The 18451-nt window shown below is 39.6% G+C and overlaps 1 protein-coding gene across 2 annotated transcripts in view; it reads left to right on the top strand.

The window, feature by feature from the left end:
- The first annotated feature begins 8563 nt into the window (after nucleotides 1–8563).
- ATAD2 (ATPase family AAA domain containing 2) overlaps nucleotides 8564–18451 on the top strand; it is a 63329-nt gene continuing 53441 nt past the window's right edge. For both annotated transcript variants that reach the window (XR_015140922.1, XM_086337083.1), the window contains exons 1-2: nucleotides 8564–8821; nucleotides 17499–17647. Coding sequence is in view for 1 of the 2 variants with exons in the window: in XM_086337083.1 (XP_086193209.1) it covers nucleotides 8654–8821; nucleotides 17499–17647 (317 nt within the window). In the remaining variant the exon portion in view is untranslated. The remainder of the gene's footprint in view (nucleotides 8822–17498; nucleotides 17648–18451) is intronic.

Below are 18451 nucleotides of genomic sequence, written 5' to 3'. Positions count from 1 at the left end.
TCAAGAGGCAGGTCAGGTGGTCTGGTATTCCCATCTCTTTAAGAATTTTCCAGTTTATTGTGATCCACACAGTCAAAGGCTTTGGCATAGTCAATAAAGCAGAAGTAGATGTTTTTCTGGAACTCTCTTGCTTTTTCAATGATCCAGTGGATGTTGGCAATTTGATCTCTGGTTCCTCTGCCTTTTCTAATACCAGTTTGAACATCTGGAAGTTCATGGTTCATGTATTGCTGAAGCCTATCTAACATGTGCTCTTTCACTTTCCTTATTTTCAGCTTTTCCCAGGGAAAGTTCATTGCTGGCTTCCAATTCTGCACAGCTTTTTTTTTTTTTCTGTTTTGCCACAGCATTTTAGTCATATGTCTTTAATACTATTATCATGTTAAGTAACTTGACCTGTCTCAGCCTCTGCCATGAGCAGCACCATGACATGGTCTTATCTTGAGACAGTACAAAATAATAGCTCCAGAGTCAGACGACTCAAATCCTTTCTCGGCTAACTGTCCTGTATGACCTTGGACAATTCACCAGTCTTCCTGTGTGTCATTTTTTTTGTAAAATGAGAGTAATACAAGTAGGTGTCTACCTAAACAAGGCTGTCCTGAGCATTAAATACACTAATCTGTGCAAAAAGCATAGTGCCTGGCACAACAGAGAAATACCCTATGTAGTAAACAACTACCAAGTTTTGCAACTGTGATTATCATCATTATGCTTCTTTGTGAACAAAGTGTAAGCACTGTGACTGGGATAAATCCCTATTGAATTAATGACTGTTTTGCTAAGATACAAGTGAGGTTACTGTCACAAACCCAAAAATGTGGTTTAGGGGAGATACAGTGCATTTCTTATATAACACCCTGAATGTTTACATTCCAGAGCTGATAAACTGTCTCCACAGTGTCTGTACCCAGGCGCCTGAGATCTGGATGGAAGGCCGTGTCTAGAATGTTGCCCTGGTTCCACATAGTTGAAATAAATCACTTCAGTCGTGCCTGACTCTTGGCGACCCTATGGATTGTAGCCCCACCCCCGGTTCCTCTGTTCATGGGGTTCTCCAGGCAAGAATACTGGAGTGGGTTGCCATGGCCACCTCCAGGGGATCTCCCTAACCCAGGGATCAAGCCCACATCATCTTTGTCTCCTGCATTGCAGGCAGATTCTTTACAGCTGAGCCTAGTTGAAGAATGCTTACCACCAAGTCTGCTGCAATTGCATTCTGGCCAGCAAAATCAGGAAAAAGGAGTAACAGAAGGTTTAAGAACAAAAATCCACAAAATGGTACATATCATTCTGCTCACATTCCACTGTCTAAAAGGTAATCACAAGGTCACATACACATGCAAGGGAGATTAGGAAATGTAGTGTTGATTCTGGGCAGCCCAGGTAATAACAGTATCTCAAGCAGAAGGAAGGATGGATATTGAGAGAGTCAAAAGTCTCTGCTATAATGTGCTTTCTTTAAGCTACTAAACCTTTTCTTAAAAGCAGGAATTAATCTTTAAATTGGAAAAAAAGTAGATCGTATTTTTAAAACACACACAATTTCATGGTAAAGTCTATTAAAAAGAGTATGGTTTCAGAGGAGTTAGGAAGTACGTAGACCAGATTCTGACCTGCAAACCCTAGAGATGTGGATGTGGAAGAAAAGAGAGATGCACTCAGACAAGTCAATACCCAATAAAATCAGGATGTTAAAGGTCAGGGGTTTGGAGGAGGAACTCATAACAAAGGAAAATACAAAAGAGGGCCACAGACGTGAAAGGGGAGATTTACGAATACAGTCAGGTTTAAGAACAAAAGGGGCTTTTATTTTTTGTTAGGGGAGGAGGTATTTTAATGCTCAGTGTTAAGAGCTAGAAGAAAAAGAAAGCGAATCCCATTGCTTGAGACCAAATGATATGATGTGATCAGACAACTGAAAAAAAAAAAACAAAAAAACAGAAATACCCAGTGTCTACTTTGCTAGCATTTTCTCTATCAAAAAAAAAGAATCCTCAAGCTGTAAAGAATAAAGAAAATGGCTGTAAGAGGAAATTAAAGCCAAGATAACTGTTAATCAGCTCTACAAAATAAAAAGTCTAAAAAAAATTAAAAATAAAAAAGCTAAGATAGGTGCAGTGGTAGAAATCACCAAATTGCCTTAAAGGGGTTAAAAAATCTTTAGACTCAGATGAGTTACATTCCAGCATACTTAAAGTGCTTTAGTTTATGATCCCAAAGCCTTTCTTATGGATCTTTGAGAAAGTATGTTGGAAAAGATGACATAAGACTAAATATGAATAGTTGTTGTCTTCAGTTTCGTAAAAGGAAAAAAAAAAAAAAAAATATATATATATATATGTATTCCAGACACTACACCCTGATGAACTTGATGTCTATTCCCAGGATGATTTGTGACCATGAAACAAAAAAACCAGTTATTATTTAGAGGCCTCTACTGATTTGCCAAGCCCACTTCATGCCAAATGGACCTCATTTCATGTTGTTGGAAGAATTAATTGATCATTAGAAGAGGATTATAGCACAAACAGAATATAATTTGATTCCAGCACAGCAGCTGTCCTCATTGTATTAGTCATGACTCAATCAGTTAAAAGTCAAGTCAGGGAGGCTGTTTATTAGTCTGTTGAACGGGAAGGACACCAAACTGGCTCGCACAGTTGAAAGATGAGCTGCAGAAACCAGGCTGTCAAGGAACCAGAAGTGGCACTCACTTCGCCCAGGCCTTCTTGCTCCCCATATCTGTCTGCTGAGTGCTTGGCTTCATCCGGAGGTGACTTCACTTCTTGCCATAGGAGGATGGCCACTGGCAGCCCCCTATTCATATTTTCCAAACTTGGCAACCCTAGCGGAAACAGAAAACTTCTTTTTCCTCATGGCAGTCACACAGAGTGACTTGTACCTTTATTTTTCACATTTCTGTACTGCATGAATTTTTCACATGGGATACTTTCTAATAAACTGTTTAATACTTTTCTAAAAAATCAAAGTTATCAACATCAATATAAAAAGCTACGTGGACAGACTATTGTTTACTTAGCTCTTCCCCATGTTGTTGAGTCGCTCAGTCATGTCTGACTCTGACCCCATGGACTGTGACCCACCAGGCACCTCTGTCCATGGGATTCTCCAGGCAAGAATACTGGAGTGGGTTGCCATTTCCTTCTTCAGGGGATCTTCCTGACCCAGGAATTGAACCCGCATTTCTGCATCGGCAGGCAGATTCTTTACCACTGAGCCACCTGTGCAGCCCCAACTTTACCCCTACTGTTGTACATTTAGCTTGTTTTCAGATCTTACTCTTATAAATAAAGCTGCAATCAACATCTTTGCACATAAACCTTCGTCCTCACCTCTGATTATTTATGTTTGGAAGGAGTCCTAGAAGTAGAATTCCTGGACTAACAGTTTTTAAATATTTTCCAGGTCCCTTAATATACATGGCTATATTACTTTTAAGAAACAAGCCTCTACCTCCATATCACATTGAGTATGTTTATGTTTATTAAAAAAATAAAAATAGAGGCAAAAAATGGCATTCCTATTGTCATTTATTTTGCATTTATCTGATTATAACTTTCCCAGGTGGGATCATTTTAACATAAAGCAATAAATGCTAAGGCAGCCATGTGCTATGTGAGCTCTGGGTAGGGGTGTAGCACCTCATCATTGAGGGTGGGGAGTTGGGCTGGGTTGGAATGCCATACTATTATTACCAATCTTACTTAGAATGGGGTGGGGAGGAGGCAATAGTACCAGGACCCATGCTTATGCCTCAGGGCTGTGTACCACACCTTACATGGGCAAATTGAGAAACTAGTATATTCAGGGGAGGCTGATAAAGACGGAATGTCTGAAAACCACATCCTAGAATTATGACGTGTCTTTCTGGCTCATTTCCACATCCTCTCTCCTGGCCCTCCCTCCTCCACATCTGATAGGGGTGTCTGTCTCATGCTGTGCCCCTTATAGGAAACCACTGGTGAAAGTCCCTTTTCTGAACTGAAGCCTCTCTACCAGAGTTCTTTTTTAAAAAAAAAATTTTGGCCATGCCACAAGGCATGTGAGATTTTAGTCCCCCAACCAGGGATTGAACTTGTACCCCTAGCATTGGAAGCACGAGGTCTTAACCGCTGGACTACCAGGAAAGTCCCCAGAAACCATCTCTGGCTGACTTAAACAGGAAATCAAATTTACTAGAAGAATGGGGAGTACAGTGGGGTAGGGCTTGGAGAAGCATAGCCAGGTCAAACCGATAAAATGCTCCAAGGATCCAAGAATGGTAGTGATGAAGAATCTCTCTCCCTGCATCTTTGGGTCACTTCTTCAAGATGTGATGAATGTCTCAGGTAGGAGCGGCTTAGTAATTGCGATGAGGTAACATGCCTGAGCCCTGGAGGCCAGGTCAACAGGGAAATGAAGTATCCATCCCTGTGGGATCCCCATCGAAGGAGGTGGGCCCTGCCTTGCCCAAACCCACCCAAAGAGAAAATCTCTCATGTAGGAGAAATGTTTAAATTTGGAGTAACTGAAAAATGGACAATGTCAACTGCGACCCACCCCCACCTCCACGTGATTAATGATTTTCTCCTCTTTTGTGGGAAATCACTGAAATTAGCTATCAAATTTAAGTAAGGTCAGATTTATAACATTGAGAGAAATCCCTCTTCAAACTAATGTTTACTTTCTAATTGTTACTAAAGCACAGAAAGGGTCCCACCTATGACCTCATCTCAAATGAGGTAATGAAATTATGATTAGCTCTGACTTCAGCCCTCTTTTCTGTCTCATGTGAGCTAAGAACACTGACCCTCTTTAGGAAGTCGTGGGCGGGGAGGAGAGGAAAGAACCTGAGTTTCTGCTCCCCCCTCTTTCCCTAAAGACATTCCTATCAACCATAGCTAAGACTTTGGCAAAAGAAAGAAATATGACTTGCTAAACACCAGTTCCAGGGAATCCACCTGCGACGCAGGAGATGTGGTTCTATCCTTGGGTGGGGAAGATCCCCTGGAGTAGGAAACGGCAACCCACTCCAGTGTTCTTGCCTGGGAAAATTCCATGGACACGAGTCTGGCAGGCTACAGTCTATGGGGTCGCAAGAGTTGGACTAGATAGCCACTCAGCAACAACAAAGACCAATTCCAGACCAATTCTGTTTCCTAAGGCTGCTGTAACAAATGACCACAAATCATGCGGCTTAAACACACACACACACAACGCACACACACACACAGGGAGGCATTTATTCTCTCACAGTTCAGGAGCCCAGAAGCCTAAAATCAAGCACCACTAATGTTAGCACCACTGGTTCTGTCCTCAGGCTCTTAGAGGATGCTCCGTACTTCTCTCTGAGCTTCTGGTGGTTGCTGGCAGTCCTTGGTGTTCCTTGGCTTACAGAGGCATCACTCCAATTTCTGCCTCCATCTTCACATCACTTTCTTCTCTATGAGTCTGTGTGTCAAACCTTCCTTTCCTTTCTCTTAGACTTGGATTTAGGGTCTACCATATATCCAAGATGATCTCATTTCAAGATCCTAATTACATCTGCAAAAGCCTTATTTCAAATTAGGTCATGTTTTCAGATGCCAGAGTTTAGGACTTGGATGTATCCTGTCGGGGTACACAGATCACCCACTACATCAACTAAAGGCTGAAGCAAGTGTGATATTTCTTAATGTAGAACACAGAAAACCATTTGGTTTTCTCTCGGTGTTCTGAAATTTTTATTTCATTGCTTATTTAAAACAAAACTAAAACCTAAAATGACAACTATAACTTCTGTGGAGGTCAATTTGGTAGTATCGAACAAAATCACAAATGTGTATCTTTTTGAGGTGGAAGTTCTTTTTATAAATGCTTATCGAGGTACAAGGGTTTCCCTGGTGACTCAGTGGTAAAGAACTATCTGCCAATGCAGGAGACACAGGTTAGATCCTTGGTCCAGAAAGATCCCCTGAAGAAGGAAATGGCAACTTACTCCAGTATTCTTGCCTGGGAAATCCCTTGGACAAAGGAGCCTGGCAGGCTACAGTCCATGGGGTTGCAAAAGAGTCAGACAGGACTTAGCAACTCTTAACAACAATCAAGGTACAGTAATGCATAAAGAAAAGGCAACAGACTAGGCTGATTTAAATATTGTTCTTTTTTGCTTACATTTATATTGGGTAAACAATCATCTGAAAGCTTTTTTTTTTTTTCTGTTGTAAAGGTAATACATATTTAGTGCAAAAAAAATTAGAAAAATTGATTAAAGTACAAAGAAACTACACAACCACCATAATATTGCCATCCAGAAACTAACCATTAATATTTTGTTGTAGTTTCTTTTGGGCTTTTTCCAATGCAAATATACGCATATACACATATCCTTTTTTAAAATCAAAGATGGAATTGTATGATATGTAAGTCTTTGTACTTTCTTAACAAGTTACAATACATTATGCACAACTTTCCATGTAATTAACACAGCTGCATCCTAATTTTTAAAAATGTTTATTTATTTGGCTGTACCAAGTCTTAGTTATGGCATACAGGATCTTTAGTTGTGGCATGTGGGATCTAGTTCCCTAACAAAGGATAGAACCTGGGCCCCCTGCATTGAGGGCACAGTCTTAGCCATTGGACCACCAGGGAAGTCCTGCATTGTAATTCTTACTGACTGTATAGCAGTCTTCTTAAGGATCCTCTGAGGGACATTCAAGTTGTTCTCTGCTCTCTCTAATGCTGTGGTATATATCACGGTGCATACATTTCTATAAACTCTTAAAAGGTCAAATTTTAAGTGCTGAATATTTAATAATTTCTGTATCTTAGGTGTGAATGGAAAGAAATTTCAGATAATCCCTCCAAACTTGCTTTAGCCATAGCTTTCTCTAAGTTAAGTACAGCTTCATCTTGCCATTAGCTCAAGCAAACAAGCAACCAAATACTGGGGTAATCTTCTACTCCTCTCTTTCCCTCATGCCTAAATCCAATTAATGAGCAAATTCAGTTGGCTCTTTCTTCCAAACATGCCTAGTATTTGACCATGTCTCATTACCTCCACAGCTCTCATTCTGGTCTGTGTCACTTCATCTGTTGCCTGGATAATCCTGGTGCCCTCCTACCTGTAACTGCCAGATTTAGCAAAAAACATACAGGACACCCAGTTAAAACTCAGTTTCATATTAACAATTTATTTTTAACATGTTTGTCCCCAATATTGTATTCTCAAGGCAGCAGAGAAAGGGATTCTTTCCAAAAGTCCGAATAGGTCACTCCTTTGTTCAAACCCTGTGATGTCTTTTCATCTCACTTATAATAAAAAGCAAAAAATCTTTGAGGCCTTGCAGGATCTGCTTCTAGCAGCATTTTCCTCTTTGATCTCACTGGCCAGCTGTTCCCCGCTCCCTTCTTGCATCTCTCTTCTCCCAGATATACATAACCTCCTTTAGATCTCTGCTTAAACTTCATGAAGCTCTCTCTAATCGCTATTTAAAATCTCACGCTTCCCTTCACCTTCCCTATTTCACATTTCTCTGTAACACTTACTACCTTGTAACAAACATATCATGTATTCAGTCTTCCTCCTTTCACCAGAATTTAAGTTCCACGAGGGCATTTTTGCTTTTTGTTCACAGCTGCATTCCGAGTGCTTAGAATACTGCCTGGCACGTAATAGATGCTCAATAAATATATAATACATGTCGAGTTAAGGAAACGCAGACATCCAAATCAATAAATAGCTTTTGTTTCTGTTTCGCTAGGGCTCCGCTCACATTCTGATCATTAAGCACGCTGCTATTATCAAAGTAGTTGTGTGACTGCTTTATTTTCAGATAAATTATTTTCTTCTGGAATAGTAGTAAATATTTATATGTAAGGCATAATAATATCTTAGAACCTTAGGTGTTAAAAATCAGAGTTAATTTACAGATTAGGAGATCTAAGACCAGGCGGGGAGAATCTTTTGCTCAAGATCGCGGGAAAGGGTGGCGCTGGGTTACAGAACCTGCTTTTAACTATAATACTCTACCCGCTCGCTTCTAACTCTGTCTCTTAAACTCGTTTGGGTTATCAGTAAGAGTTCTTAAGAAGCAAAGTCAAAACCTGTCACAAGTCAAGTACATTCTCCCGCCCCAGTCAAGGACTCCGCATTTTCTATTTGAATCCCGCGTGGCGGGAAGCGGAGGGCTGGTGTCGGAAGTGGCGGGGCGGGGCCACCAGGCCCCGCCAGCCAATCAGAAAGGCCGGGAGCCTCCTTTCCCGCGCCCCCCCGCCCCGCCAGCGTCCACGCGCCAAAATTCCAAACAGGACGTCGCGCAACCATCCGTAGTGTCCCTCCGCCGAGCTCAGCGAGCCGGAATTATCTAAGAAAAAGGAGTAAGCAGTCTCCTGTCACTGTCGCCTCGGCCCCTGATACCGTCGGTGTGGGTTCTGCTCAAATTCGGCCCAAAGCCCTCTGCGCTACGGAGAGGAAAGTTTCGAGCCCGCCGTGGTAGGGTGGCGGCGTGGGCGGGACTGGCGGCGGAGGGATTCCGGGCGCGCGCGCTGCGGCCGGCGGCGCGGCGCAAGTGGCGCCAGAATTCGGAGCGCGGAAGCGCCTGAGCGGCTGTTGCCTGAACTCTGGTGCGTCTCCTGCCGCGGACGGCAGGGCAAGAAGGGAGAGAAGATGGTGGTCCTTCGCAGCAGCCTAGAGCTGCAGAGCCACCCCGCCGCCTCGGCCACGGACTCTCTGGACCTGTCCAGCGAATTCCTCAGTTTGGAGCAGATCGGCCGGAGGCGGCTCCGCTCGGCCGGCGCCGCTGAGCAGTCCGCCGTCACCGCGGCCGCCGCGGGCGTGAGTACCGGCCTGGGGCGGGCCCCTGGGGCCGGGCCTGGGGGACTGCCCGCTGCCCACTGCCCGGCAGGGCCTTGCGAGATGGGAGTGGGCGGTGGGATCGGAGTGACAGTTGGCTGGGGGTGGGGCAGAGAAGAGGGGGTGTAGGTTGGGAGAAGTATTTGTCGAGGACGCGTAAAATGGAAGGCTTCTCAGAATCGGAGCCCGAAGGGGTGTGTGGGTCTGGTGGAGAGAAGAGCTGAGTGTTGAGAGGGTGTGTTAATCTGGTTTCACTCAAGAGGAAACCGGAGGTCTCCGCAGCCGAAGTGCAGTTCGGGGCCCCACCTTGATTAGCGGCTTGCCCCGCCCCCCACCTCGCACACCTCCGGGACCGATGGCCCAGGCTGCTGCCCTAGGTTCGCAGCGATCGCGAGCCACGCGCGTTTACCGAGCGCTTACTTGTGTGCATAACGAGTGTCTTAGAAGCCGCGAGTGGATAGAAAGATTGTGACTCAGGTTCCCTGACCTAGAGTTTACGATCCAGAGAAGTTCGGTAATCCGAACGCCCTGAATAACACCAGGTTGCATAACGTGGAGGGATGGAGAGCGACGTTTCATTTACGTCTTTTTTACTTAAGCCTCATAACAGCACCATGAGAATGGATAATTACGTATCTTACCGATGAAAAAAAGGACTCGGGAAGTGGTAGATCGAAGTTGGAACTTGGATCTTCCGCTACCACAACCCGTTCCCTTTCCCTTATTTTCGTGTTAACAGCTATAAACAAGGTCTGTAGGTTTCCATGGAGGTGGAGCAGTATAGTCTTCTTGAAAGAAGTTCTTCTCCTAGGTCTGATATACAGATGGGATGTTTGATTGGTAGATTCAATTAAGTCCGAGGGAGAGAGTCCCTCCACCTTCCCTCCGCCACCCCCCAGCTGCTGAAAGAGACACAGATGGAGGAGACCGCGTTCACAAAATGTTACAGTAATTGAGGAAGCAACAGTACATAGCAAAGTTAAGGCAGCAGAAAGTAGTCTAGTTCTGTTGAAGCGAAGGGTAGTCATGGGGGTGGGAAAAACAGGACGGGAGATAGGGTTAGAACTGGTAAGTCAGACTGAAGCTGAGGGGAGGTGTGTATGGTGGGAGAGAGTGAAAAACATAGGTAAGGGAGAGATCGGGATATGAAATTGTCAGAATCTCTTGTAGAGGCCTCATCAGAATTACTTCTTAACCGAGGGGAATGAAAGAGCCCATTCAGTCTCTGACATTGTGATTCTGAATTGAAAAAACAAATAATTTCCTGACTTTCAGGATCTGTTTCCCAGTCACAGGCTGAAGTTGTTAGAGATCTAGGGAGGCTGGACACTTCTTCAATGAACTCGGTCACTTATTAACCTTTGTTCAGAAGAACTAATTAATTTCAGTAAATATTGAGTGTTTATTATCTTCAGGACAGTGCCAGTTCCTGTGACCGTAATGCTGTATTGAGTAGTGGTTAAGTAATATAGGCACTTAAAACAACTGTTAGTTCTTCCTGTGATAAACCATAATGGAAAAGAATATAAAAAAGAATGTGTATGTTTATGTGTAACTGAGTCACTTTGCTGTGCAGCAGTAGTTAATACAGTGCTGTAAATCAACTATACTTCAGCAATTAAGAAATTTAAAAAAATGTTCTGAACATCAGCTTACCAATATCAGCAGGTTTCTGTACTTTTTGCAAGGGGGTGAAACCCACCACATGGCTAATGAGAATTAAATGTGATCATGCACGTAAGGCAATTACGTGGACACTTGGCTGACATATAGGACACAGTTATTGTCAGCTGTTAAGACCTCAGTCAACTTTAATGGGCACTTTTTTTTTTTCTTTGAAGTTTCTGAGGCTGAAAACCTTAGAGTCATCCTTTTCTCTTAGTTCATATTAGCAAATTCTGTTGGCTTCACTTTCAGAATATATTCAGAATCTGACCACTACTCAGCTGCTCCAGTGTTGCCTTGCTGATTCAAGCTGTTAGCTCTTGCCTGGATTATTAAAATAGATGTTTTTGTTTTTGTTACATTGGGTGGCTTGTGGCATCTTAGAACCAGGGATTGAAACTAGGCCCTGGCACGGAGTCCTAACCACTGCACCACCAGTGAATTCCCACGGGTTATTAACGTAGATTCGTCACCAGCCTCCCTATTTGCCACCCTTACATATACATATACACCCTCCTCCCTTGAAAGTCTGAGTTCTCAGTATAGCTTACAGAGGGATCTTTTTAAAAGTCGTAACAGTTGATCACTCTGCTCAAAAATCCCTATCTAAATAGAATAAAAGTTGAGAAACAGCCCTATGCATCCTTACCCCTTCCCTTTATGATGACATCCTCTTCTATTCTTCCTTTTGAAAAACCCAGTCTATTGCAGCCACTTTGGCCTAGCTGCTCATTGAATCCCAGAGCCTTTGCACTTGTTCTACCTTTGGTTGGGAATATTCTTTCTCTGGATATCTGCATCAGATGTTCCTTTACCTTTTACATTTTTTTAAAATTAAAAGCAACAACAACAACTCAGAACTCATAGTACTTAATGTGTTCCAAGAATCTTACAAATATTAACTCACTCCTCATAACTTTGTAAGATAGGCATCCTTGTTTAACAGATAAGGACAGACTTTAAATAACTTGCTCAGTTCACCTTTATATGAAGAAGTAGCGCTGCAAGTCCGACGTAGGAGAACCTGGATGACGTAGCCTGTTTGAAGTGTTTGCTAACTACCTTGTCCTAACAACCCTACTGAAAATTGCAAACTGCTCGTTGTCAGGATGCTCTGCTCTGTTTTATGTTCCCTAGCATTTACCACCTTCTAAATATTGTATAATTTCCTACTTTTAAAATATTCTTCTCTCCCCAAGTCAGAATGGAACTCCATAGGGACTTGGATTTTGAACTTTTGTTCAGCAGTGTATGCTCCTAGCACCTAGAGCATGTTAGGTGCACGGTAAATATTTGGTTGATTGTCTTGCTGAATCAGTGGTATGTGGTGGTCGAGCAGCTAGCACTTGGATGGTTGTGGGAGGGTAGAAAAGATATTTTTTCCCAGCTAGGATTTCCAATAGGGATTATTACACCTTTTTGAGACATAGTATTCCTCCGTGGGATAGATTGTAACCAGAGGGTTATTTAGTGAGCGTAGGATTGGGTCTTGAGGGGGTAATGTATTCATGCTGAGGAAGTTTACCAATAGAAAAAAATGAAACATACCGTTGTGATTGGAATATTTTCTAATTACAGGACTTTACATTCAGTGGATTTGATTTGATTATAGCTTGCTTTTTACATCAGTTACGCATTTCAGAAACTTCCTTGATCCACTCTCATTGTACTTGAGTATTTCTTAGTCTCATTCATGCTTTTATTGACAGAGCATTTCTTGGAGTAGATTTCTTTTTGAAGATGGTTGGATTTATTCATATTCGTTAACTTGTATTTTCCTTCATCTGATCTTGGAGGTTGACCTCCAGGTTCTAAAGATAAAGTTACCTGTTAACCACATTTTGCTTTTACGTTTTGAATATGATCTCACTTAACTGGGCTTAAGGATTTTTTCCCCCTGACCTATATGGATTCCCGGAAAATATTTTGTTGTTGTTTTAAATCTGTTTCTTTGATTTTATTTTCTTAAACTTTATAAGTTTGGATGCCCCTTTCTTTTGGAGTCAGGCTAGCCATTGTCCTTCTGGGCTTTCACAGAGCTGAGTCTCTTCAATTCATTAAAGTTAGGGTTGTTTTTCATGCTGAAGAGACATTTAAGGATGGGTAGTGGGGTTCGGTTGTGTTTGTGTACATTTTATTCTGTATGTTATTAGGTAAAATAAACACACTGTAGTATGTAGAAGGTATTGGGTTCTTTTCTTTTTTCATTGTACGTTTATTTAGAGGTCTGGAAAGATAATCCAAACTTGACACTGATATATACAACCCTTGGGAGATTTTTTAAAACTTGAAACATATCACAACATAATGAAAAATGCACAGCTCAGTGAAGTATCTCGAAGCATGGATAGATTTTGACATGTAGTGGTGAATATTACTCCCTGGAGTTGGCCACTCTGGATTTGAGGGAGTATACTTGTTTTGTGACAATAATAGTCCATTTTTATGTTTGTTTTGGGCTGGCTCTTGATTTTAGGCTTAGAAGTTGCAACTTTTAGATCAGGAATCTGATAAGATAGTGTTTAAGATGGATTATAGACAACAAATCCGAGAGTTTCGAAGACCAGTTAAAAGATTATAATGCTGGTAGCTACCAGGCATATAGCACTTGCTGTGTGCCAGGTTTCCCCTGTAAAGTAACTATTAAGCAGTTTGTTAAATAGATTCATGTAATGGCTGGATTACTATTCATTCAAAAAGATTTTTAGAATAATACTTCACGACTTGGGAAAATGATCGTATCACTAGAAAAAAGTTACAAAGCATAAATAATATTAGCTCAATTTAAAAATTGTGTGAATATGTATGCATAGGAAAAGAATGGTTTGTGTATACAAAGGTTTAACCCATTTCTATCTGTGGATAACTGAAATTGAGGGTGATAGTTTTATTGTTGTACATTTCTTAATTTTTCCATTTGTAATGGGCACATATTGCTTTTATTTTTATATTGCTTTTATAAAGAACATTTTTGAAAGTTATATTTTTAAATTCCTCTGTGTATGCCCGGGTACAGGTGATTCTCAAAACACTTGTTTTGTTTTTTTCTCCATGCTGTTAAGGAGAGCCTTTCTTGATGCTTAGTACTTACTTAGGGATAATGAACTAAGCCAATCTCTGCAAATCACAGATTCACTTAGACTGCTTAAAGGTTAAGTCTTCTGAGTTTCTCAGGGAATCTTTTTTCCCAATATTTAGCACTCCCCTCCTTTTTTTCTGTAGAAACCTTTTTTTTTTTTTTTTTTTAATTCCCAGGAATATGGTGACATTTATTTTTTTTATTGTAATATAAATAACAAAATTTATCATTTTAGCCATTTTAAATATAGAGTTTTGTAACATTAAGTATATTAACATTATTCAGTAACCCATCACCACTCTCAATCTCCAGAATTTTTCATCTTCCAAAACAAACTCTGTACTTATTAAATATTCCCTGGTATTTTTAAGAATAAGGGAATTCTCTGGAATTCCCAGGTGGTCCAGTGGTTTGAACTCAGCACTTTCACTGCAGTGGCCCAGGTTGAATTCCTGGTCTGAGAACTGAGATCCCGCCCAAGTGGCCAGAAAATCACACACACACACACTAACTCTCCATTTTCCCTCTTCTGAGCCCCTGGCAAGGAGTCTCATAAGAGGAAACCTACAATATTTGTTCTTTTGTGACTGACTTATTTCACTTAGCATAGTATATTCATTCATGTTATTTCAGTGTGTTAAAATTTCCTTTATTTTTGACTGAATAATATTTCATTGTGTGTACTATATTATTGTTTTAATCCATTCATTTGTTGATGAACTCTGCTTTCACCTTTGGGCTATTGTGAATATGCTGCTGTGGACAGGAGTGTTCAGGTATCTCTTCAGGCCCCTGTTTTCACTTTTTTTTGAGTATTGTGCCCAAAAGTAGCATTGCTGGATGATGTGGTAATTCTGTGTTTAATTGTTTTTGAAGAATTGCCATATTCATTTCCACAGTATACACAGGGTTCCAGTTTCTTCACTTTCTTGCCAACACTTACTTTCTCTCTCTCTGTCTCTTTTTTTTTCCTGGTAATAGCCTTCCTAATTGGTGTGATCCCCTGTTGGGTTTGATTTCTGTTTCCTTATGACTAGTTATGTTGAGCATCTTTTCATGTGTATATGGGCTATTTGTGTATATTCTTTGAAGAAATGTCCATTCAAGTCCTTTGCCTGTTTTTAACTTTTTATTGTTGTGGCAGTATAGAATTTATATATTGTGGGTATCAGTCCTTTGTCATTGTCAAATACATGATTTGCAGATACGTTCTCCAGTTCCAGGAGTTTCCACTTTACTTAATTGATAATGTCCTTTGTACAAAAGTTTTTTTAATTTTGATGAAGTCCAACTTAATCTTTTTATTTTGTTGTCTGTGCTTTTGGTGTCCTAAGAAATCATTGCCAAATCCAATATCATGAAAGTTTTCCCTATGTTTTCTTCTGAGTTTTAAAATTTTTTTAGCTTTATAATCTCTTACATTTTTAAGCTGCCATCTAAGGTCCTCCCCATCCCCCACATCAGTTTAAATAGTTACAAAGGAGATAATTTCTGTCATTTTTTTAAAGTTGACATTAAAAAATAAAACTATTGCATCACACTTTTATAAGTAACCCCTGGAATCTAAAAATCGTAGTTGTTTGATACCTGTCTTGAAGCATTAAAAGTTAACGCATGAACAAGCTCTTTTAGCAGCCAGAAATTTTACCTTGATTCTTTTCTCTTTTAATTTTTATTTCCCATCCACTTAACTAACAGCATTTTATCTTGATATATTTTCATGCTTGAAAGTCATTAGTTAATTATCCTTTCATACTTGTAAAACAAAATTTGTATTTTTCCACTTTTCCATGACAGAGCTCTAAGAAATAAAATTTTTGTGCATTAAATTATTGTAATTATTAATATTCAACTGATGAAAACAACAAAAATATTTTTATTAAAATGATTAAACATAGGAAGTAATATTTTGTTAGGATTTCATGTGGTTGAAGTCTCCCTACCCACCCAGTTAGCTTATGTATCTGTGGGCAGATCTTATTTATTGTTGAGGACAGTGTTTTGGCATCTTGCTTCATTGTTTTTGTAAAGGTAAGTGCTGAGAAACATTGTTCATATAAATAAATAGATAGTAATGAAAGGAGTTTTGTTTGCAGTGCCACTCAGTTTTTCTGGCTTATGTGCAGAAAATCACTTGCCAAACATTTTTAATGGTCTCTTAGCTTGATTAGGTCTCCTTTCAATTTTGTTAAAAGCGAAGAATTGGGAACATCTAACAAAGGAAAGGATTTGTTGCCTAGCATAGTCATTCATTTTCTTAACACCTACATTAGTGTTTTTCTATGTTTGGCTCTTTGAAGATTTTTAATGCCTTGAAGCAGCCTATAATAGTAAGATTCAGAATGAGTGAGAGATATGACTTTCTTTTGTAAAATGGGAGAAAGGTAAATTTAAGAGGATGCCTTGTGTTAGGATGTCTTCTTAGATCCATTTTAAGAAAAAGTACATATGGAATTTGAGAAACTAAAAATAAATACCCTTAAACAATTTTTTTTGGAGTCTTACATTACACCACATGCATATAAGATGTAGGTATTCATTTTAAAAATAATGCACTTATCTAAATGCATAGGTGTTCTTTTTTCAGACATCTTGAAATACGGGCACATTGATGAAAGTGTGTAGCTCAGACATATCACTTAATATCTTATGAAGAACCTAATTTTTTTTAACTTGTCCTCTCATGCCTTTAAGAGCATGTCAGTTTCTTACACAGGTCCTTATGATATAAATATTCTTACTTGTGAGCCCATCAAATATTCTTCCTGAAACAAAATTAAATGACAAAATATCCTAATAAAACATAATGAAATGACCAGGTAAAGCCAGCCTAAGAAGCGTGGGGGGGGGGGGGAATGGAATAACAGAAATTCTTGATTATTCCAAAAAGAGGCAAGAGAGGGAAATGAAAGGATGAGAGAAGAAATGGGACAACTAGAAAACAAATAAAATGTTAGATTTTAAAACCAAAAAAAAAAAAAAAAGAAGCGTGGGGGGAACGACGTTTCATTAAAAAAAATAAATGCCTGTTTTTCTAAAATTATAAATTTTTAGAGTAGTAAAATTTAGGATTATAGTGTTGTTAGGTACATTTCCTTCTCTTCTAATGTAAAAATATCCTTTATGTGGTTTCTAAGAGGCATCTATGAAATCTTGAACAGTTTATGATAGAACCTCTGTAGCTTATAAAGCCAACCCACTAACTTAGAGAGTCTCTGTTGAGCAAAAACAAAGTTACATGGCACTCTGTGGTTTTTACAAGAAATTAACATATTTAATGGAGAAGGAAATGGCAGCCCACCCCAGTATTCTTGCCTGGAGAACCTCATGGACAGAGGAGCCTGGAGGGTCCATGGGGTCATAAAGAGTCGGACACGACTTAATAACTTAACAATTAACATATTTAAACAGTCTTTAAATTCATTTTTACATTATCTGACTGAAACTGTGTGAGATAGTAATGACTCCTTTTTGTCATTGAAGCCAAAATTGCTTCTGAAGCCAAAAGTTCTGATTGTCTAGTTATTTTAAAGTTGCCGCCAGTGGTTCCAAGTTTGTGTGTGTATCTTTCTAATTTCTGTAGCCTTAAAAAAGAGGAGCACTTACTGTTATGAACTAGTACAACTTTTTATCAGTGGCAGAAAATTTCACTCTAGACTACTTGTTATGAAATAGAACTATAAACCATTAATAAATCTTAAATTAGCCACCTTATAGACATTATTCATACTTGTTTATCATAAAATGATTATCCTAGATATTAACTATTTTAGTTTCTTGTGGAGATGCAAAAATAATACTGTTCCAAAAGCAGTTGTTACAAACTTTTTAATCAGAGAGAAGTCTTAGGAGTTTAACTGGGATATTTGACTGAAGAAAAAAACTTAAATGGCTTTTTAAATTTTTCTTTTGAAGGATGGGTCTTCAGTTAAGGAAGTTGAAACCTACCACCAGACACGTACTTTAAGGTCCTTGAGAAAAAATGCACAGAATTCTTCAGATTCTAGTTTTGATAAGAATACGGTGATAACGGAGAAACATGCTAATGGCAGACATTTTACAAGGTAATACAGATGCTTGAATGTTAATTCAAAATAGTTTTAAAGTATTAATTCAGGATTTGCATTTAATTTTTAAGTGTGTTCTTAACTGATCAAAAGTTCAAGTTATAAAATGAAATTTATTTGAAATGAAATTGTGCTAAATGAATATTATTGAATTAAAAATTTAATATGTACTAGGTTTGTTATTTTCTTATTCAAAAGCAGTGTCTGTTATGTGTGTGAGTGCAGCTGACAAGGTTGGTTGACACAGAATCAGTTCTGGGTACTTGAGTAATCTAAAGAGACTTTTATGACTGTAACTTGCTTATGATATATGCTTCTGATTCAGAGCCTATGCTTTGCATGCTAAGTTGCTCCAGTCACCTCCGACTCTTTACGATCCTTTGGAGCCCACCAGGCTCTTCTGTCCATGAAATTCTCCAGACAGTACTGGAGTGGGTTGCCATGCCCTCCTCCAAGGGATCTTCCCAACCGAGGGGTTACACCTGGTCTCTTACAACTCCTGCATTGGCAGGCAGGTTCTTTACCGCTAGTGCCACCTGGGAAGCATGTATAAAAAGCTTTTATTCAAGATACTATTTGTATTTCTGATTGCTTGCTATCAAGTTTTTCATCAATTCAAAGTCATTTATGAATATCTCTGTTGATATGCTTCTAAAACTTTTCACAAAGGAGGCAGAACATGTTTTTCCTTTATTTTTGGTTTTTGATTTGTTCAGTGGGACTAGGTGGCTTTATACATATTTAAATTTCATTTCTCAAGAACCCTGAGATAGATAGCATGAATCCCATGTTAATACTCAA

The sequence above is a fragment of the Bos grunniens genome, chromosome 14 (assembly GCF_055505025.1).
Source record: "Bos grunniens cultivar Pamir isolate PY7600 chromosome 14, Bosgru_T2T1.0, whole genome shotgun sequence".
Classification (NCBI taxonomy): Eukaryota; Metazoa; Chordata; class Mammalia; order Artiodactyla; family Bovidae; genus Bos; species Bos grunniens.
This window is presented reverse-complemented; position numbering and strand designations above follow the sequence as displayed.